The sequence below is a fragment of the Epinephelus lanceolatus genome, chromosome 11, assembly GCF_041903045.1.
Source record: "Epinephelus lanceolatus isolate andai-2023 chromosome 11, ASM4190304v1, whole genome shotgun sequence".
NCBI classification, from domain to species: Eukaryota; Metazoa; Chordata; class Actinopteri; order Perciformes; family Serranidae; genus Epinephelus; species Epinephelus lanceolatus.
The window spans coordinates 26,158,396-26,180,839 of NC_135744.1; the positions used below are offsets into that span (position 1 = coordinate 26,158,396).

Consider the following 22,444-nt stretch of genomic DNA (forward strand, 5'->3'; position numbering starts at 1 on the left):
TGGAAAGGCAGTTAGTGTTGAATGACATTAAACCCGACTTTGACCCTTTGCTGCCAGGCCTCTGTAGATTATTCCTAAAGTCCCAGTGCAGACTGCAACTGGTGATTGAATGCTGCTATTTTTGTACTTCATTTAGTGGACACGATTGAGCCGTAACACGGTTGTCATAAATTTATTAGAGCTCATTTTCCGGCTGTGTAAAGTTATACAGGTCTTGGGTGGACTAATATCCACATGCTCGAGCTGTTCCTGTTCGGGGTTTGACTGTTTGATGTACACACTATGTAGGAGTTTGAGCACCCTCGTGCACACAGGTCTATCCAAACCTTGGCTTCTTTATCTTTCCTCCTGTGCCGTAGACTCTTCTTCTTTTTTTATTCCTCCCTCTCTTTCTGCTGAGACATTGTCTTTATGCACTCTGTGCCTGTAATTCAGTTTCGTTTAGGACGACAGCACACAAAGATTAAGTTGGCAACATGCCCATTGGACATTACTTGATAAAAAACATAAAATAGACTGTCTGAATATGCAATTATTTTACGTATTTGATGTTTTAAAATCGTTTTAATTAAAATTAAGGATAACTTGAACATGAAAACCTGGATTTCTGAATGGCACCTGATTTCTACCCCACTCACTGTCAAGCCCATGAATGCTAATTTGTATCATTTATCTGTCATTGCCTATTATTTTTAATTTCTTGGTCTGCATCTTGACTGCCACTTGCACACACTCGATGGCACCGACACAAGCCCACAGCCCGATGGAGACTGTCGATATGTGTGCCACTGTCTGGCCAAGAAATGATTTGGCACATCGTAATTTAGGACTGCTCCGAGTTTCAGGAGGCAGAAGCCTAAAATATTCACACAGCTCCACACACACACAACCCAACTGGCTGATGCGGCACCTGATGCAAGTATGTATTTTACCTGGAGAACAGAGAGGAGGGATGTTGCCTGCGTGATGTGGCTGCACAAACCAGTGAGCTGCATTGCTCATTAAAAAGGGCCTCATCCATGTACTGGATGCACTGAACAACTGTTGATCCAGAACATTAAATGTTGGTTCATGTACATTCTGGGAGAGTTTTCACCTTTGGATGCTTGGACCACATGCTGTCAGTACACCTAGATTATGCAGAACAGACTCCTCTGCTCTCGCTGACAACCTGTGTGTTATATGGTGAAAATGCTCCCCTTTTTGGTTAAGCTGTCTCTATCCCTACTAAATGCCAGAATAATGACAATGGTCAAACCAGAGTTGATTATTCCTCACTGTAAGTGTACGCCTTGTTGAAGGCTGCACAGCACTGCAAGTAACTCCGGCGCTGGAGTTGCCTCTGCGGGGTGTGTGCATAAAAACAGATTAAAGCAAGTGCAACTGTGCTACACTTTTCAGCGCCCCAGTCACAGAGAGATTCAGTCTTGTTAGCTTGCATAAATGGAGGAGCAAACAAAGGTGCAATCTGCATGTGCACGCAAAACAGTTTTAGGCAATTTAGGGATCAGGGTGTGTGAAATTTTGTTACATTTACAACTTTTCTAAAAGAAGCCAACGAGGCATCTCTCTCGCAGCCGGTGCTGTACGATTAAATGAAATTGCAGCATTTTGTGAAGACAGGGTATTGAAATCGTATTGAAAGTTGTTATTCAAAGTGGACTTTGTGCACAGGATGTATTTTTTTTATTATGCTGGTTATTGAGTGAGACTGTGCAGTATGTGTGCGTGCTCTTCAAGGCATGATGTTATTGCTGCCATCGATGTGGCCCTGGTGTGAAGAAAGCCACGGGAGCCACTAGTGGAAAGATGTGGAATAGACATATGCAGTGTGGAGAGACTTTGGATGATTTGGGACATAATTGGAGGGAGAGAATAATAAAAATCCAGCAGGTGCAGGAGCATGGAGGGAATCAGGACAAAAGAAAGTTGCAAAATGAGAGTAACAAGGGAAGAGGTAAAGGGTATGCTGCGGTAGGGAAAAAAGCTGAGAGAAGAAGATGACCTCAGGGGTCATAACACCCAGAAAAATTGGGAAACATGTAAGTGAAATACAAGTTATGACAAGGGAGAGCAAGTTAACATTTGGATTATACTGATGGTTAAAGGGGCAGTTCACCCCAAAATCAAAACTACATATTTTTTTCCCTACCTTTTGAGCTGTTTATGATGTTATTTTGTTTGAGTTACTGAGTGTTGAAGATATCTGCCATAAAGAAGTCTGTCTTCTTTCCAATATAATGGAACTAGATGGCGCTCGGTCTGTGGTGCTCAAACTGCCAAAATACAATGTCTCTTTCCAGGAATCATGACCTGGTTACTCAAGATAATCCACAGACCTTGCTGTGAGCAGTTTCATGAAGGAACTATTTTCTCTTGAGCAAAACTACACCTGCCAATTGTATCACCACACAGATGGAAGCTTGCATCTACTGCTACCTCACCTAGCACCACTGAGCTAGCTAATGTTACAGCTCAGCCAAGGAGGACGCCATTAATGTTTACATCTCGCACTGTCACGAGCACAAGCCTCTCATCTGTGAGTTAATGTACGCTTGTTTTTGCATGGTGATGTGGTTGGTGGGTGCAGTCCAGTAAAGAAAATAGTTCCTACATAAAACTGCTCACAACAAGGTCTGTGGATTATCTAGGGTGACCAGGTCATGATTTTTGGAAAGAGACATTGCTGTTGAGTTTTTCAAATGTATTTTTTTTTTTTTTGTGGCAACCTCCAGGGATAGAAAAGGAAGCCAATACAGAACTGCTAACCTGCAGTTCCTCAAATGGCCACTCGAGGCTGGCTCAAGAAATGAATCAATCCCAACAGACAGCTGCGCTAACACGCTAAACTTTACAGCAGAAAAGACATCTTTACAGCTAACACATTCTCACACCAGCCTTGTCACATATTGACCTTTTAGTCTTGGACTTTCTGGCCGCGTTGGTTGCTGACATTCTGCGATGTCATGTCAATTTCTGCCTGTTACATGCATTGTCTTTTTCAAAATAAATTTCTGTTTTCAAAGAAAATGTACAGTTTTCATACAGTCTCTTTTAAGACAAACGCACGTGGTTGGGTTCAGGAAAAAATAAGAGGGTTTGGCTTCACAATCTTACAAGAAGTGAACACCAGCCTCCCAGTTCCCAGTTCCCAGTTCCCAGTTTGTCAAAAAAGACAAGATGCAATGGCCAAAATCTCAGACTCATGATGTCAAAATGGGAGTCCACAAACAATGGGTGATGTCAAGGTGGTATGGTCCGCTTACAGTCTTTGGTGCTTTGAGCACCACAATCCAAGTGTCATCTAGTTCCATTATTTTGGAGAGAAGGTAGACATCTTTCTACAGTCGATATCTCCAACATTTGGCAACTCACACCAAAACAATCTACAGTAAATTGATAAATAGCACTACAGAAGACGAAAAAAAATGTATTTTTTGATTTGGGGGTGAACTGTCCCTTTAATATATCTGACAATGCTGGACATGTCTGTAGAAAATGTAAAAAAGAGGAAACTCACCGGTAGTTCACACAATGAATGAAACAGAAATTATCCTGTTTCTTTAAAAGAGAGCTGCTCGGCTGAGGTTGCCCAGGGCAGTGCCTGCAATTTTCCTCCTAACAAAGACTATGTGGAAACTGTTAAGCATATGTTTGATGTTAATAGAAAGTTTAATGTTAGAAGATGATGAGCCAATTGGTGGAAAATGCCAAATATAGAGCTCAGCAGAAATGACTGCGTCAATAAGGACCCACGCAGGCTTTAATCAGCACTGATGAACCAGCTGTGACCATCCTGAGGAAACACCTCCAACCACTGGTACACACAAACACAGGAGAGGAAGTTTGTTCCGATTCACATTACGATTCAGTCAAAACCAGAAAACTGAAGTGTCCTTGCAAATCAGCGCAGAGATCCTCGGTAATGGCACAAGATGGTGCTGTGTTTTTAATCAAACTGTACTGTGTGAAATGAAGGCATTTTAATTTTTGGAATGAGATGGGGTCAGTCACTTTTCGAGATTTGTGCTTTGTTTATTTTTAGACTTGGACCTAATCTACTAGTTGCTGTTGCAAATGTTTACAAAGACCTTTCATTTGCCATCTGCTCTGTCCGATTTTTAATAAATATATATATTCTGAATGTAGTAGCTTAAATCAAAATTAAAATAGGCACTTTGGCAGGAAAATCATTGTTTTGACTCTTAACAAACACGTGCTCTATTGTCTTGCAGCTTACTCGCTCCCATTTATTCAGTCAAATGCTTCCCAATGTAGTCTCCAAAGGGTCAATTAGCTCTCACATTAACACTCCATTAACTGCACAGTATACTGGGGACATCATTTCTATGAATTTACACCAACCAGGGTAAGATTATCTCTATTAAAGCCTAAATATGCTGGTTAAAGGTCAGTTCTAGTGTGCAAACATCCTCAGAATTATTTACCACTAATGAACCCAAAATAGTTCAATAAGTTCAAAGTTTCTTATTGCAGCTATGAAAATACAGATTAATATAGGGCTGCAACTAACAGTTATTTCCATTATCCATTATATGCACATTATTTTCTTGGTTAATTGATTAATTGCTGGGTCTATAAAATGTCAGAAAACACTGTAGTGCAAAGTGCCTGTGACAAAGTCCCACAAACTGCTTGTTTTGTTTTACAAAAGCGGCGTTTCCACCAAATACTTTAGGTACAGTATGTAATGGACACCTAAACAAACACTGACTTTCACCCAGGAGAGCGGCGTTCACGTCTTGTAAGATTCTTAAGCCAAAAAATATCAATCCACGTTGTTGTACTGACATAGTGTGTTTATTTTAATGAGACTGTATGTATGTAAAGGTGAATGTATGTATGTAAAGAAGACAATGCATGTAACGGGCAGAACTTGACAGGGTGTTCCAGAACGTTAACAACAACAACAACAACAACGCACCCAGGGTACCTTGCACGTCATATCTGGACGTGGAAAGTCCATGACCAAACATCAATACATGATGAGGTTGGAGTGAGAATGTGTTGCAATGCAGTGGAACATCTGCACCTTGCTGATGGTCCAAAGAACAGGGTTGCACAACATTTTCAGAACAAAAAAGAACAGGTTGGAGTGTTTAGAGCAGAGCAGGGTGTAGCGCACAGGAACAGTGCTCCATTGCTTTCTTTACTCCAAGTGAGGAAACAGAATATTTACAGTTTGTATAAACAGGTTGAAATTCATACACATTTTTTTAAGACCTTGAAGATCCAATCATCACTAAAGTGTATGTAATGCAAGAGAGCCAATTAAAAGACATGGAATAATCAGAGTTATCGTACTGACATTTGAGGTGTGTCAACTGATGCATTGAGTTACATGCAAGAAAATATTCCACCTTTAAAGTTGCTGGTAACTGCTGGTGATAGCTTTTTAGGGGCAGAGTGAATTAAATTATCTTTTCTCAGTCCACAGCTGATAACTGTTAACTAGTAAAGATGAAAAGGCATCAAAACAACCTTTCATTTTATAGTTGTAGTTGACTAATGTACGTAAACTTGCCGCTATAGGAACAGTGGTTATGGTCCACTGTACTCAGAGCAAGCGTGTCGATTCTCTATTGACCAATCATCAGACTGCAGTGCTTCTAGCTCCATCTTTTAGTATGAGATCAGTGTGCAAGGTATTTCAAAAAAAGGTGACCGTATTGAAAGATTCTATTGGTAACATCCACAACTTTTGACAATGGGAATAAAAAAATTAGCATTTTAATGTGTAACAAACAGAATGAACTGAACCAAACTGCTTTGTGGAGACAAGGCTCAAAGTCTGACCTGAATCTCAAAGAGAGGTTGGAACAATTGGATTTTGGCTATTGAATTATCCAAAAAGCTGCCTAATTTTCTGTCTATTCAATGTTTTTTTTTTTTTTTTTTTACTTATCACTTCAGCTGCATTTTGAATGAATAATTTAGAGGTACAAAGCTGTCACCATATTCCACCTATGACCACAGTCTGCCTTTATGTGCAACATGAATGTGCATGTAAGCACAGTTATGTATGTGCAGTCCATTCAGGAATCCACTGGTTTCACTGACTTGATGATGGAGTGCAAGTGGTAACAAGTGGTGGCAGTCACTGGCCATGTTTCCCCACTCTCACTTTTGCTCCATCTTGTCGCCTCGCTGCCGTTTCCTCCTTGAGCCTACGACCTCCCTCCAAGATGTCCCTTCTGTCACGATCCCTGTGAACACATTTCACATCAGAGTTGCACTCTCCCGCCACGCTCTCCTCTCAAGTCAAATTACTGCCCAACAATCTGGATGCTCTGCCACCCATCCCACGCGTTTGAAAGGACGGAAGAGAAATTTTCACCAAAACCAGTTCACTCCCCGTGAATGTCTGTGTGTGTGTGCACGGTTTGTCGTTTGTAGCTTTAACCTTCATCAGCTTTGCCTCACAAATTCTATTAATCACCCCAGTGAGAAATCAATAGGGTGTATTATGGCTCACACACCACAGTAATTCATCTCGCTCTTCTCTTCCGTTGTTTCTTGAAAACACACACTCTTGTTCGGAAACGACAATTCCCTATACCCAGACTTTTACTTCACCAATTTGTTGCATCTCAAACAGCATAATGTGAGCACACGGCTTCTTTATCATCATGGCGTTGAATAGTGTTCAAGTTATTCCAATAATTATGACCTGTCAACCAGACAAGATTTAACAGAGCTGCTCTGTACTTTTTAAAGGTTTTTGTTATCAGTGCGTGTGTGTGTGTGTGTGTGTGTGTGTGTGCGCGCGTGCTCTTGGAAACTAAAATTGCTGATAGTCTCTCTTTATCAATGGTAAGCCAGAGGGAGCAAACACTGAGAAGGAATAATGAATAAGCTATTCACTGCTCAAACAGGAGATTACATGAAGCTTGTTTAAATTGCAGCTAAACATGGCAAAATTTAATACTTTCATATAATTATCAAGGTGCCATGATACATAGATAGGTGGTTAATCATCACCTTTGCATATACCTTGAGGATGTGTGACTGTGAGTATGACTCATTGCCCTGTGTGCACCTTGTGTTTTTTCTGCCCCACCTCTCCCTGTGGAGTCACTGCAGTAGCCTTGGCAGGTTTCCTGCAGCGGCGATGAAGCGGAGCCTCTGTTTATGATATGTCTCATGCCAAAGTGAGACATGGACCTCATGTGGCGCTTGAGATTGCAAAACATGCAGCACCAGAATTGGATTGTAGCCACGCTTTGTGCCGCCAGTCAGCAGGAGCTTAATCGAAGTGTGTGACCGATCTAACACAATGCTGTGTGTGTGCGCCTGTGATGTATATGTTAATGTACTGAAGCATAAATCCACGTGTTGGAGGATACAATAGGTACAGATAAGTTCAAACATGAACATTTCCTCCATTTATTTCCATTTGCACAACATATTCTTAAATGTCTGCCAGTCTATCCCTTTTGTGCACTTAAAAAATGACAGGATATAGCGAATTAGCGAGATAAAGCGGAAAAAGTGTGTGCATATTGCCTACCCCAGCTATTTTCCTTCTCTGAAATCGCTGTGTATAAAGTGTAATTTGTGGGGACAATTATGTGTCACATTTGAGAAAATTAATTTCCTGAAATGCTCCATCAGAACGCATTTTTATGAAGAGGCTTTCTTTTCCTCTCTCTCTTCGCCCTCAGGCTGCATTGTGTTTCTCATGGAGCAACAATCAGTATTATGAAATGATTTGTAGTTTTTCACTTTCAGTCATTCTAGACAGAACACTGCCAATCAAAAACACTCTTAATGCTTAATCACTGTGCACCAACATGGCTGTTTTTCTACTGAATAATGTATTCATTTTAGAGGAAATGTGGTTGGTGATATGCAACACATTGTACTCAACAACCCTTGTGTGATGAATCCTTTTAAATACATACATGGCTGATGGATTCTACATTATTTTCAAGCAGCACATTTTGTAGGTCTTCTGGGTGGAAACATCCTTATAGTGGACATTTGATTTGAGTCACTGTCTGACTGTGATATCCAGATGGAAATAAAAGTATCAGCTGGTTTAAAAAAGGTGCCGAATAACGTGGTTTAGTCTTCAGCATTAGATATGCGGAGACAGTGTCTGACAATGGTGAAAAGCTTGTTCCAAGTGAAGCGGCTCCCTGCTGCAGAAGGGTTGGCCCCCAGCTGTTCATGTGTCCTTTTACAATAACAGCAGCGGTGCTTTTGTACAAAACATCCATGAGTACATGTCTCTGAAGATAGTTTGTCACATGTAACATGCCCAAGCACCAAACCAGTGTTTTTACATATTTTGGCTTAATGCATTGTGCATATTTGACCCTGCTGCTAACAGGTTTTTAGACTGATGAATGCATTTTTGCTACTTTCAGACAGATAGCTATTAATTTGGATTTATAGCACTATGGTGAGAATAAATGAACCGTACACTTATTTGAGGAAGGTGAACATCATGTGACCTTTATTTTTTAGTCAAATTATTTTAAAATATGTCTTTGTTGGTGGTTCAAGTACTTACAGGAAGATTGAAGAAGCAGCTGAGACGAGTTGGCTTTTGAACCACATCTTTTTAAAATAAATAAATAAAATAAAGTCATTATTAATAACATACCGGTAAAGCCATCTCTAAGGTTATATTTTTTGACTTGCTTTTAAATACAGTGCTGTTCAGCAGCTAACCCTGAAATCTTGGATGAAAAGAGGTTTAAACAGGCCAGACGAAATATTGCCAAATTCTTTAGCTTGCTTGCAACCCAACTGCCAGAGATGTCGACTCAAATAACTTGGACTGGAGTCACAAATTTGATGGCTTCAGATTTGACCTGATAAAATCAAAAATGATTTGCAACTCCACTTGGACTTAAACACCAATGACTTGTGACTTCATTTGGACTTGAGGCTTTTGGAAAATGCTTTATACCTTCCCCCCAAGCTCAGAGATTAAAAAGTACGTTATTTAAAAAGTGTGCCTCGAATCAATTTATTTCCCTCCATTGCCTGAGTCAACTATTTATTCCCAGCAAGTTGACACTTAATTCCCCAGATCCATTTTTTTAATCAGTCAGCAGCATCCAATTAAGTTGCAAGAGAATACCATGAAGAACTTGCCTAACATTATGCTGTGGAACACTGGTTGGAAAAAAATTACACCAAAGATAATTTCAATTGTGGACAAAAACTACAAGGGGGTCAACAAAAAACAAATTGCAGTATGCAAAAAATGCAGGTCATAAATCACAGATGGAGACACAACAACTGCCAAGAAACTTGATTCAACAAGTAAATACAAATTTTAAAAGGCATTGTGATTTTTCTAAATTTAATATACCAACACTCTGTTATTAAAATTGCTTTACATTTGGTGAAGCGCACATTATGACCAAATGTTAATGACCAAAAAAAGTTTAGAACTCAGAACTTGAGTGCCTTTTTGAGTCCCATTCCTCAGAATAATGGTTGGCATTGAACAATTCTCCAAATTACAGATATGTTTATTTGTACATTTTACATTTCAATCACAAGAGACAGAAGAATGAAGTATGGATAAAATTTGATACAGAATATGAGCATACAGATTAACAGATAATTTGTGCTGATTAGATTTAACTGAAGTTTTTGGCACTTGGACACCAGAAGAAGACATTTTGTGATCAAGTGACCTCTGAGCAGCAGCAGGATAAATCCCCCCATGGACTCCAGACAATGGTGGTGGTAGTGGCTGCTGACTCTGAGGCTGATGGCTGATTTGGGTTAGGAAAACAAATTGTGTTGCCACAAGCATGGGTGAAATTGTGCTGACATCTCAATAAAAAATACATAGTTTGGTTGCTTATTGGTCTCAAAAAGTGGTCTGCTGCTAAGTAGCCGCCTCGCTTAAGTGTCACAGCCTCCACAATCCCCTCTATAGCAGCTAAGCCTAAATTTAAAGCCACTGAGAGTCTGCACAGACAGGCTACTAACTAATTAACATGCTTTCCTGACCAAACCTACCACTGCTCATCAGGTGAAAACAAAGAGTCCACTTCTTCTTTGATGCATAATTTATTTATCACTGCTGTAGTCTTCAATGAAACCCTTGAAACATCCATGAATCTGTGTCCAAAACTTTCACCATTGCATTCAGCAGTGTACACCTCACTTGATGTAACCAGCGTTGTGGTCAAAAAACTACATGTGCTCCCCCATCTAGCAACACCTGTCCCTCAATGAATGGGTCCTACCTATGTTGGCAGACACCCATGAAAATGCAATGACCCCTACGGGAAAAATTAGCAACCTACACACATTTTACACCATGGATGGCTCCCATACCCTCCTCTTCCTTATGAGAAAGTGATAAGATAATCCTTTATTCATCCCACAGTGGGGAAATTTGCAACATTACAGCCGCAGAGGAACAATGCAAACAGGAAGCATCAGTAGAAAAAGTACAAAGCAATATATAGGCATGTAAAATAAGTACATTGTACAAAACAAAGAGCAATATAGTAAGCAAACATTATAAAAACACAAAGAATATAATAAAGAGACAGACTGAATGGCTGCAACTCAGCTCATATACATGTAATCTGAACTACCTCACTTTAGAAATGTGGATTTGATATATATGAAACATGTACATATCCCTAGTTTTCAGAAACGTACTATACCAGCATGATATTCTGGCATCTGGACTGTTGTTTGTTGCAGCAAATTCAACAACAGTTTAACAGAGCTGACGGATTGCAGAGCAGGGAGGCGGATAAGAAGAGCAGGTTTGAAACTTGACAGGACACCATAGATTCACAAAACTTCTCTAAATTTATGATTGCATGCGTTGCGCTCCCTGATCCAGGAGCATTGTGGTGTGTGATAAGAAAGTATGAGGCTAACTCACAGTACCACAATGTGAAGTGAGTGGCAGCTAGAGCATTTCCAAAAGCTTGGCTGGACCTAAACTCTCATCAATGCAAACAGTAAGACACTGTGCTGAAAAGATATGGTGCATTAATGAAAAGCCAAAGGTGCACTATAAGACTGTTTACATAAAAACATTAGGAGTCCCGACGGGAAAATGAAGAAACAATTATGATATAATTACAACCATAACATAATCCTATAGCCTTGTTAAATTATCCAAGAGACTGTGTTTCTATGAGGAACACTGAGGTTTCGCCCACGATGCTTTTCTATTACACTTGTGAGCTTTCAATTTAATCCTCCTTGTTGGATATTATAGTAACCTGTAGTGCAGTGGAGGGTCTATGGAGTGCACTCACCTTGCTCTGTTGTCTTAATTACAACCTATTTAGCTCAAGGACTAACAGTACATGAATGGACCATAAATTCAGCAGCTTTACACAATACATGCACATATTGGTTGTTATATCAGCAACTAGCACTGAACTGACAATATAAACCTCTCCTCCAGGTAGTGTGCCAGTATCTGCATCCTTAGACTGTCTGGTGGCGGAGCAGGGCTGCATCCAAGAGCAGTCCTGCATGGTGCTCTATCGACTGCTGGAGTACTGCGCGGCTGAGGAGGCCGTGTCGCCCCTTGGCTCGGATGCCCGCTTGGAGTGCCTGGAGGCGCAGAATTCTTTGCAACATTACCACCCCCTTCAAGTTTGCAAGTGTCAGCGTGGCTCTCGCAGAGAGGAGCACTGCCTCAGGGTCTACTGGACTGTGAGATTTGCTGGTGGGTTAAAGCAGTGGCATTTGTGTGTTGTGACACTGTTTGAATTTGAAAACCATGTGACAATGCTATTTACTGTTGTTTCAGCATATGATGAGTATGAAGTGTCTCCGTATGAAGAGCTGGAGTTGAATCTGGTGAGAAACATTGAGATGTCACGTATGGCCTCCATCATGTCAGGTACAGCTTTTATCACAAATGAATCAAAGTTTGGCACAAATTGCTGTATGTCATGATTTTTATTTCCTGATACACATCACTGTTTTCTTCCCGATGACCTTCAGCGTCCTCTCTTTCTATGGACGGCCAAAACCAGTGTCTGAAGGCAGCACAGGACTGTGGCCTGTATGAGAAATGTGGCTCCCTGAGGTCAGAATATGTTGTAGCCTGCACCAAGCGAGCAACAGTCTCTGACAACAGCTGTAACCGCCAGAAATGCCACAAAGCCCTGCGGCGCTTCCTGGAGCGCGTGCCAGAGGAGTACAGCTTCGCTCTGCTCTTCTGTCCCTGCTCTGACACTCTGTGTGGGGAGCGCCGGAGGAAAACCATCGTCCCGTCGTGTTCCTATGAGGAGAATGGGAGAGGGGAGGAAAGAGTGGGCAAACCCAACTGCCTCAGCCTGCAGAACTACTGCTCCAGAGACGAGCTGTGTAGGTAAGATGGGTGTTTGGGTGTAATAGTACGGTACATTCAGTGCCCTCAATAAGAGTTTCAGCACGGAACAACACAGAACAGAAATGAATATTTCACAAAAAAATATAAATATGAAGCACCAGTGTATAAAGTATCAGTACTAGTGTGTCCCTTTTCAACACAGTCACCAAAATGGCACAACGTTGAGTTTTTGACCACTAGTTGTGCTATTGAGCCGTGTGTTGATGAGCAGGTCCCTATATTATTTATATGTAGGGATGACTTAGCTAATGATTGTTTTCATCATCGATTAACCTGCTGATTGTTTCCTCAAAAAAATTGTATCAGAAAATAGTGAAATATGTCTATCACCATTTCCTTGAGCCCAAAGTGACGTTTAAAGACCCTGAGACACCAGACAAGGCAAGAGTTGGCCATCAGTCTATGTTGGGCTGTTGGTGAGCATCTGTTGCTCCGCAACATTGGCCCTTGTTAGACCTTGTCTGATGAATCAGTGGAGTCCATTGGTGAATTAAATCACTCTGACTGGCAGATTAGCTCAGCTCACAAGAAGAGAAACAAAAGTGAGCAAAGCGAACAAATGACTGAGGTCAAGTGGTCATGACAGTCTTCTGGTTTTCCTACCACCATCTGCTGGTATGTAGAGTCATTTCCTCCAGCCGTTTGCTATAGTCTTTGCGGCATGCTTAGAGGCATCACAACAGTCAGCTTTCATTGCCGCTAGTTCCTTGATGTCGGTTTGGTGTGTCTGGGCCTTTAAAATAGTTTTTGTTATCTGACAAACAGTCCCAAATCAACAGATTTTCAGTTTAATGTAATATAAGACAAGGAAAAACAGGAAATTGCCACATTTAAAAAACTGGAACCATCAAATATTTGTTTGAAAAAGGACTTTGCTGTATTCTGAATCACATACTTTTTCATTTTACTTCAAATTTTGCGCTACAGACTGCAACAAATATATAAGCAAGTGGGTCAAAGTTCAAGACACAATGTAATGATGAAGTAGTATATCCTAATTGTGTACGTACTATGTGTAACAATATGTACTTCGTAAGTGCAGCTGCAGTACCTACTGAAAGTAAAAAGAAAAAGTATGAAATTTGGACTGCAGCATTACTTCATCAGTTATCAATAGAGTGCTGAACTGATTCATCGCCTCATGTCTCAGCTCTAATCCTGTACTCTACAGGTTACAGGTTACACTGGCACATGTACAGTACAGGCCAAAAGTTTGGACACACCTTCTCATTCAATGCGTTTTCTTTATTTTCATGACTATTTACATTGTAGATTCTCACTGAAGGCATCAAAACTATGAATGAACACATGTGGAGTTATGTACTTAACAAAAAAAGGTGAAATAACTGAAAACATGTTTTATATTCTAGTTTCTTCAAAATAGCCACCCTTTGCTCTGATTACTGCTTTGCACACTCTTGGCATTCTCTCAATGAGCTTCAAGAGGTAGTCACCTGAAATGGTTTTCCAACAGTCTTGAAGGAGTTCCCAGAGGTGTTTAGCACTTGTTGGCCCCTTTGCCTTCACTCTGCGGTCCAGCTCACCCCAAACCATCTCGATTGGGTTCAGGTCCGGTGACTGTGGAGGCCAGGTCATCTGCCGCAGCACTCCATCACTCTCCTTCTTGGTCAAATAGCCCTTACACAGCCTGGAGGTGTGTTTGGGGTCATTGTCCTGTTGAAAAATAAATGATCGTCCAACTAAACACAAACCGGATGGGATGGCATGTCGCTGCAGGATGCTGTGGTAGCCATGCTGGTTCAGTGTGCCTTCAATTTTGAATAAATCCCCAACAGTGTCACCAGCAAAACACCCCCACACCATCACACCTCCTCCTCCATGCTTCACAGTGGGAACCAGGCATGTGGAATCCATCCGTTCACCTTTTCTGCGTCTCACAAAGACACGGCGGTTGGAACCAAAGATCTCAAATTTGGACTCATCAGACCAAAGCACAGATTTCCACTGGTCTAATGTCCATTCCTTGTGTTTCTTGGCCCAAACAAATCTCTTCTGCTTGTTGCCTCTCCTTAGCAGTGGTTTCCTAGCAGCTATTTGACCATGAAGGCCTGATTGGCGCAGTCTCCTCTTAACAGTTGTTCTAGAGATGGGTCTGCTGCTAGAACTCTGTGTGGCATTCATCTGGTCTCTGATCTGAGCTGCTGTTAACTTGCGATTTCTGAGGCTGGTGACTCGGATGAACTTATCCTCAGAAGCAGAGGTGACTCTTGGTCTTCCTTTCCTGGGTCGGTCCTCATGTGTGCCAGTTTCGTTGTAGCGCTTGATGGTTTTTGCGACTCCACTCGGGGACACATTTAAAGTTTTTGCAATTTTCCGGACTGACTGACCTTCATTTCTTAAAGTAATGATGGCCACTCGTTTTTCTTTAGTTAGCTGATTGGTTCTTGCCATAATATGAATTTTAACAGTTGTCCAATAGGGCTGTCGGCTGTGTATTAACCTGACTTCTGCACAACACAACTGATGGTCCCAACCCCATTGATAAAGCAAGAAATTCCACTAATTAACCCTGATAAGGCACACCTGTGAAGTGGAAACCATTTCAGGTGACTACCTCTTGAAGCTCATTGAGAGAATGCTTTCATGAGGAGTGTGCAAAGCAGTAATCAGAGCAAAGGGTGGCTATTTTGAAGAAACTAGAATATAAAACATGTTTTCAGTTATTTCACCTTTTTTTGTTAAGTACATAACTCCACATGTGTTCATTCATAGTTTTGATGCCTTCAGTGAGAATCTACAATGTAAATAGTCATGAAAATAAAGAAAACGCATTGAATGAGAAGGTGTGTCCAAACTTTTGGCCTGTACTGTATGTACATTAGTGTGCCAGCAACGGGACACACTGTCGTGCTTACAAGCTATATAATGTATCCTGGTTTCACAATATTCCACATTTAAACATTTGGGAGCAGTAACATGCCATGACACATAAATGCAGGAAAGAAAATCACTTTTGCAAATGTTTATGAGGAGGTAAACACATCCAACAGCTTGGGCCTCTAAAAAGAGTTTCTTTTGCCTTTGGTAAGCAGCCATGTAAGCACCATGATACAATCCAACCAACACACTGTCACTCCTAACTCATCAAATACCAACACTTGGTCCGTGGCCCTATATGTCAAACTATAACACTCTAGGTACTTAGTTACATTGGCTACAAATGTTGGAGGGAGTGAGACCTGTCTGATCCAAGATATCCTGAAAATAACAGAGTCATGTATTTGCCCACTATGACTTACATCAATTCAGCCATTTACTTGGTTAAAGTCAGAAATTATTTTGAATTGATCCTTTCCTCTCTGATGGCAGTAGAATATTGGGCCCACAGCACCTGAAGATGGATTAATGTTTTGCAGACAGAAAAGAGAGATGGATGGCTCAGAGCAGTTTGCATTTAGTGGTGACGTCCCTGCTCATCAGTATGATTATAATGGCTTAGGTGAGGCTAATTTTAGTCTGTGTAAATGTTACAGAGGTTATAAACGATAAGAGAAAAATTACTTATTTGAAACTGAGAAGGTCACACAAAATCCCCCCTCTGTAAAGTAATAGTTTTAAAGCAAGAAGTCTCACTGTCAGCACTGATAATATTATCCTCTCCCTCAATACCAATGATTGGAAACAAATAAACTACTGTATGTTTGACTATACATCATTTGATTTACATTTCTGTATTTTTTAAATCATAGAATCATGTTTTTGATTAGGTTCACAAGAAGAAGTAATTTCTGTTGAAAGCTTTTATTAAATCAACACATGGTTGTGATGCAACATTTGGTTTTAATACGAGTTTGCAGCAATCTAATTCTCTGTTTTGTGTTTTGTGCTCTTACACAGTGTTGTTTGTGTTGTTTCTGTTAGCTCAACCCCGAATCCCAAAATGAAATTGTCAAAACACTTTAAAATGCACACCCTGTTTTTCTGTGCTGACGGATAAAAAACTGTTTTCATTTCTCTATGTGTGTATGTGTGTGTGTGCATTTCAGATCCCGGTTCGCTGATTTCCAACACAACTGCCAGCCCTCCCCTCAGTCTGCCTCTGGCTGTATGCGAGACAGCAGAGCCATGTGCCTGAAGGCTTACGCTGGACTCATAGGTGAGAGGGAGGAAAAAGAAATTAAAGAGGCCAAAAGAGGGAATTGTTTGGAAAACAAAAATAGACAGAAGCTGCGAGGACTTGTTATTTAAAATCATCAGTAGGTGTCTGACAGTGATATTTGGCTTATGTGATGTTCAATTTCACAGTAGCTTTACAAGGGCTTATAAATGGTCGACCGCAAAGCTGCTGTCCCGGCGATCCAGTCAGCATCACTTTCAAAAACTTGATTTAAAAATTGCATTTCCAACAGCTCTATAAAATGATCCGGGTAATATTATTTCCGTCTGTTTCCCACACTGTATTTTTCAAAAAGTAATTTTGTGTACCCGCAATTATCAATATCGAGAGCTGGAAAACTGGTGACATTGGCTCCCTGGGGCACCAATATTGTTGTTAGACTGCGTCGTACCTTCCGTAGAGGTGTGTGCTGAAAATGAAAATCTTCTGCCTCAGGGAAATATTTCTTTAAAAGATTAAGTTGCGCTTGTAATATGGCTGTTGTCCTCTTCCTACACCCAGGCACCATCATGACTCCCAACTATGTGAGCAACAGCAGCACAGAAGTGTCCCAGTGGTGCACATGTGACGGCAGCGGGAACGAATGGCAGGGCTGTCAGCGCATCCTGCACTTGTTCAGCAACAATATATGTCTGCGTGAGTAAAATGTCATATAAGGTTACAGCATGCAGTACAATATATCCTGCAGGGCTGCATTACCATAGTGAGCTAACGGTTTCAGCACCAATGGAGTTAAAGCTCTGTGGGTTTCCTGCATGAATCATGTGCAGCTCCCAAGATAGAGGCTGTATGGGACCATGTACATAGATATGCAGCTTAACAACAACAAAAATTATGGTGCATTTAGTGTTGTGCTTATAAAGTTTTTCATCCTGTAGTTTATGATGTGCAGTGAGCCCAAATCAGGCTGTTTTCATGCACTGTTCGTACATACAGCTACAAAAAGTAATGCACCAGAATTCAAATCTAACCCACGTGACCATGAAGGCTGCAACTACATGACCAATGTGCTGATGAAAGTAAAGAAAGAAGTAGTTTAAAGAGTGAAATTCTGCGTAAGAAACGAGGTTGGGGTGGTAGATGGGTCAAACAAACAGGATTTTCCCCCAGGAGACTGCTGTTAGTGTCACGTGTGAAACCAGATGTATTAAGTTATTCAAAGGTATGTCATCACCATGTGTGTTTTCCTAAACCTAACATGTGTAACCTTAAATCTTACCTACATATCTTTACTTGCCTAAACACTTCCTCCCACAGTCCAAAGACATGCAGGTTAATTGGTGACTCTAAACTGGCCGTTGGTGTGAATGGTTATCTGTCTCTATGTGTTAGCGAGTGTTATTGGCGACCTGTTCGGGGCATACCCCGTCTCTCGCCCAGTCAGCTGGGAAGGGCTCCAGACCCCACCGCGACCCCAACAGGATAAGCCATTACAGAAAATGCAGCTGCCAGTCCACACTTTGTATTCAGTCCAAATGGGGACTTGAGCCAGCAACCCAACCCATCCAACCCTAGGTCCCTATTTACTGAGCTCCTGACGCCCCATTGCTCAAGTGATAAAGTTAGATATTGCCATTGTCAAACCACAGGTGTGACCTCACATTTGTTCAACATCTCCCAATAGATAATTGGATAATTGTGTATGAAGAATGATGATTATAATGTTTATATATGACACATTACACGTAAATATTTTCATCAAACTAACAACTTGTTACGGTATAATTTAATTTAATTTAATTTAATTTAATTTATTTTGTTTTATTTTATTTTATTTTATTTATGGCCATTCATTCTATGTTTATCAACATTCATACATGAGGGTTTTGCTGCAGTTCTGAAGTGCCTCATTATTATTACAACTTTGGAACCTATTATGATTCTCAGTATTCTTGTTTCCAAGCTTCAGACTCATTTTGACATTAAGTAATTTATATACAATAACTGCCACTTTCTTCCTGTGTGAAGATATAATGTCAGAGGAAATGTTACCTTTTAGCTGTCTATTCTGAGTACCAACTAAACTGATCTTGAGATGCTTCTCAAACGGAGCATTTTATAATGTGCATTAATGCAGAATTCAGATGAGGTGGGTCATAAATGATGACTGAGAGGGCAAACCACTGAACCGCAATGTTTTCTTATAAATAAGTAAATGGCATGAGACATTCTCCCTTGTGTCTGGTTGGCTGCCAAATGTGAATGCCATTTCCAGGTTCTGTGGAGTCTTTTCCCCAAATGTGATAAACATAAAGTGGCTTCTTGTTGAATTGCTGCCAAACCAGCAGGGGTGGAAAGAGCATCAAAAGATCCTGCTCAAGAAGCACTGAATATGGGAGAGCAGTCAGGGTGATTTAATTAAAATAAGTGTGTATGTGTAGACCAACTAACGATCAACCACTAGATGTTCACATTTCCCCACACCTTGTTATTTCTCTGAGTCATCCAATAATATTGTTCTGGGTAGCACTTTTGTGATTGTACAGTAATGCAAATTGAAGATACAATAACAAAGGAAGATAGATAGATTGCTCTTTTAATTTTCAGGTAACTACTTCATTCATATTTATTTAATACTATAATTTTTTGAAGTTGATTTTCACCACAGGCTTTGATCAAGATACAGTGCACAGTTGGGCAGTTTTTGCATGGCGAGAGGCTGGGAACACCCCGACAGGCCACCAGACTATCACAGGGCTGACACATAGAGACAGACAACCATTCACACTCACATTAACACCTACAGACAATTTAGAGTCACCAGTTAACCTGCATGTCTTTGGATTGTTGGGGGAAGCCAGATCACCCGTAGAAAACACATGCTGACACGGGGAGAACATGTGTGCAGAAGAGCTCCCCCACCCCAGGGTGCAAACCAGGAACCCTATTGCTGTGCACCACCCTGCCCAATGTCACCCCCGCTCTAGGGCCCTAGGGCGGGGGTGACATTGAACACATCAGGAAACAAAACAGAAAGGCATACTCGTCTACTGCAGAGCATGGTGTACTGGCAATGGGAAAGGAGCCTGTTTTTAGGTTTTCATGCACATAAAAAACCTGCATATATGCTCAAATTTTGGTGGAAAAACAGTATAAGAGTCTTGCAGTGCTTGAGCTAAATGCTAATATCAGCTAACAAGCTAACAAGGAATGGTGCTAATTTGACGTAGTTATCACATGACGCACACTGGCCCAAAAAACATTTCAATAATTGGAAGAGGAGTTGCTGTAAAACAGTTAAATAATTTTTTCTGAGCATCACAATACAGATAAATTCAGTCCAGTAATATATAAAAGAGCAGTATACCTATGAGTGTATTATTTCATCCCTTTCATGTGTGCAGGGAGACAACAGGAAGTAAGAAGAGTCGGTGCAGTTTAGCTTATTAGAATCTCCATCGGCTAATGCCCTGTTGTTTGCCAGTCTAACTGGAGTCCGACATATAAATCACAAAGTTTAACAAACAATTATGTACATTATATATATTCAAAAATCTCATTACACACACAAAACACCCTCTTTATCAAATATAAGCCACTACCAGTGAAAATCAGCAAGCAAGATTTCATCATTTACATCATTTCATTCGTTTACTGTTCAATGATACAGTTAATTACATTAAGTACTCTTAATGTTCTCTTGAAGGCAGCTCTATTTCTTACTGTAATAATGAGATTTGGTATAGTGCTCCATCCTGTAATGCAGTGGTTCCCAACTGGTCCAGCCACGGGGTCCAGAATTCTCCTTCGTCATTACATCAAGGTCCACACAGTTAAATATAGTCAGCGTCATACTGGTGTTTGGCCATGTTGTCGAGGCAGTTTGCTGTCTCTGTCAAGTAGCCGTCTGTTAATCACTCACTCTACAACAGAAAACAATACTTCAGAATAAAAGCTCTGTGCTGGAAATTCACTGTACTCCAAAAGAGTGTGCTTTTTAAAAACTTGACATTTTTGTGAGTCACTTGCGGTCCATTCAGAATGGACCTGTGACCCACTTTTGGACCGCAACCCACCAGTTGCTGTAATAGCTTTTTAAAATACAGTAGATTTGAAGAGATTTGTCCTCAGATGGTCACATGTTTTGGACACACATGCTCTCAACAGGCTGAGTGAGCAACTTTCATAGGAATTAACAGGTTGCAATATTTGAACACGGTATCAGCTCTCCTTAACACATCCATTGCTCATTATGGCAATGCTCACATGCTAACGTTTAGCAGGTATAATGCTTACCATGGTAATCATCTTAGTTTGCTAATTTTGCTTATCAGTATTGACCAAAAAGCGCTACTAAGGCTAATGAGAATGTCTTAGTCATAAAAGCTTTGATCTAATGATGGCGCTAGCTGAAAAGTCAGAGGATCACCAAAGTTATTACAGTTCATCCTAATAGGGACATGGTTGTATGTACCAAATTTCATTCCAGTAAATCTGGATCAAAGTGGTGGACCGATCAATATTACCATCCCATGTGGTTTAACCAACATATTCAAATTTATTTTGCCCAACCATGCATGGTGTTTACCGAGCATGTGGCTCTCACTATGTTTTTAAAAGTCACTGGTAATGTTTTGGTGATGCTTCAAGGATGAATAACGATGTGAACCTAATGAAGATGACCCCCGCTGATTCTGTTTCAGGCAATGCCATCAGCTCCATGGGAATCTCCGCACCTCCTCCTGTGGAAAACACTCCCGTGCCAGCTTCTCAGCCCTCCCCGCGTGTCTACCAAGAGAGGGTCCACGTCAGTGTTAACACTCTCCCTGAATTCAACAGTGTAAGCACTCTCTCTACTTCCTCACTGTCTCACCATATGCTTGTGTTAGATACTCGCTACAAGCTGAATTAAAATACTTGACTGTCTATCAGGTGGTAACACCTATGTATCACCAGGGACTGTAGCAGTGAGTCAGGCCCAGCAGCTCCCTCCTCCCTCCTTTACCCCTACCTCTCATTGTGGCTGAGGATTAGCCGTAGGTGTTTGCAGAATTAGGCTCAACCCTTACTGTTTATATTCATGTATGCACACCCACCTGCTCCATATTCCCCATTTTCTCACCATTTTAATCCTCCTCATTCTGCATTTTCACCTTCTTCCATCCCGTCCCACAATCCCTTACAGCACCGACACCCTGCTGCTGGTGGGGCTGCATATTACACATCTAGGTATACAGTTTGTTTTAAGATGACACATTTGAGTTTCCTAATTATTATGAAGCACTGAATTTGAGATGATGCATAATGTCAGCAACAAACTGAATGTCTCCTATCATAAAGCTGGTTCCTATTAAGCTTTGAGAAAAAACTCAAACTCATATCCCCATTAAAGCAAGTGTTCTCCTCTGGTTTTGATGCCAGTGCTAGTTATAAAGTTTGAAATAAAGGTAGTAGACTCTTACTCCACACTCTCTAAGTGGAGGCTTCACTGTATGGAGGACTATTTCAAAGCAGTTAGTTGGAAGGATATGTGGACTATAAAATCCTTTAACACTGAGAGGCTGCTGAATTATGATATGATCACAAAATCAAAGTGCTGACACCAAAGAAAGAAGGAAACATCAAAGATTAAGTTCTGTAAACCTTGATAAACCTTTGCTTTATTTTTTCCTTATTTGCACAAGTAACTTAAGCTGAAATTTGAACTTAAAGAGACTCTTATTGTTGGCTCTCAAGGGAACATTATGACCTGCAAGTTAAGGACAGGGGTAGCCTTCATGGAGATAGGGTTACCGAGCTAACCCTGCTAGCATTTTTACAGTTGAATGCTATTAGCTGTGTGAGCTACTAAAATGTGGTGGACCACACTGACTAGGGTTAACAAGTTTGTTTGTCCGCTTCATTTTATATTTCTCTTCTGGAGAGTTGGTGGAAGTCTTTTCGCTGAACAGACTCACATGAAATAATTTGCGGGTAATTCTATGATAACAGAATTG

The 22,444-nt window shown here is 40.8% G+C and overlaps 1 protein-coding gene across 1 annotated transcript in view; it reads left to right on the forward strand.

Moving 5' to 3' along the window:
* Positions 1 to 22,444, forward strand: part of LOC117262323 (GDNF family receptor alpha-4-like) — a 30,084-nt gene that overhangs the window by 2,719 nt on the left and 4,921 nt on the right. Inside the window, exons 2-7 of the mRNA XM_033635223.2 lie at positions 11,432 to 11,698; positions 11,783 to 11,875; positions 11,980 to 12,349; positions 16,378 to 16,487; positions 17,010 to 17,144; positions 21,152 to 21,288. Of these exons, the coding sequence (XP_033491114.1) occupies positions 11,432 to 11,698; positions 11,783 to 11,875; positions 11,980 to 12,349; positions 16,378 to 16,487; positions 17,010 to 17,144; positions 21,152 to 21,288 (1,112 nt within the window). The remainder of the gene's footprint in view (positions 1 to 11,431; positions 11,699 to 11,782; positions 11,876 to 11,979; positions 12,350 to 16,377; positions 16,488 to 17,009; positions 17,145 to 21,151; positions 21,289 to 22,444) is intronic.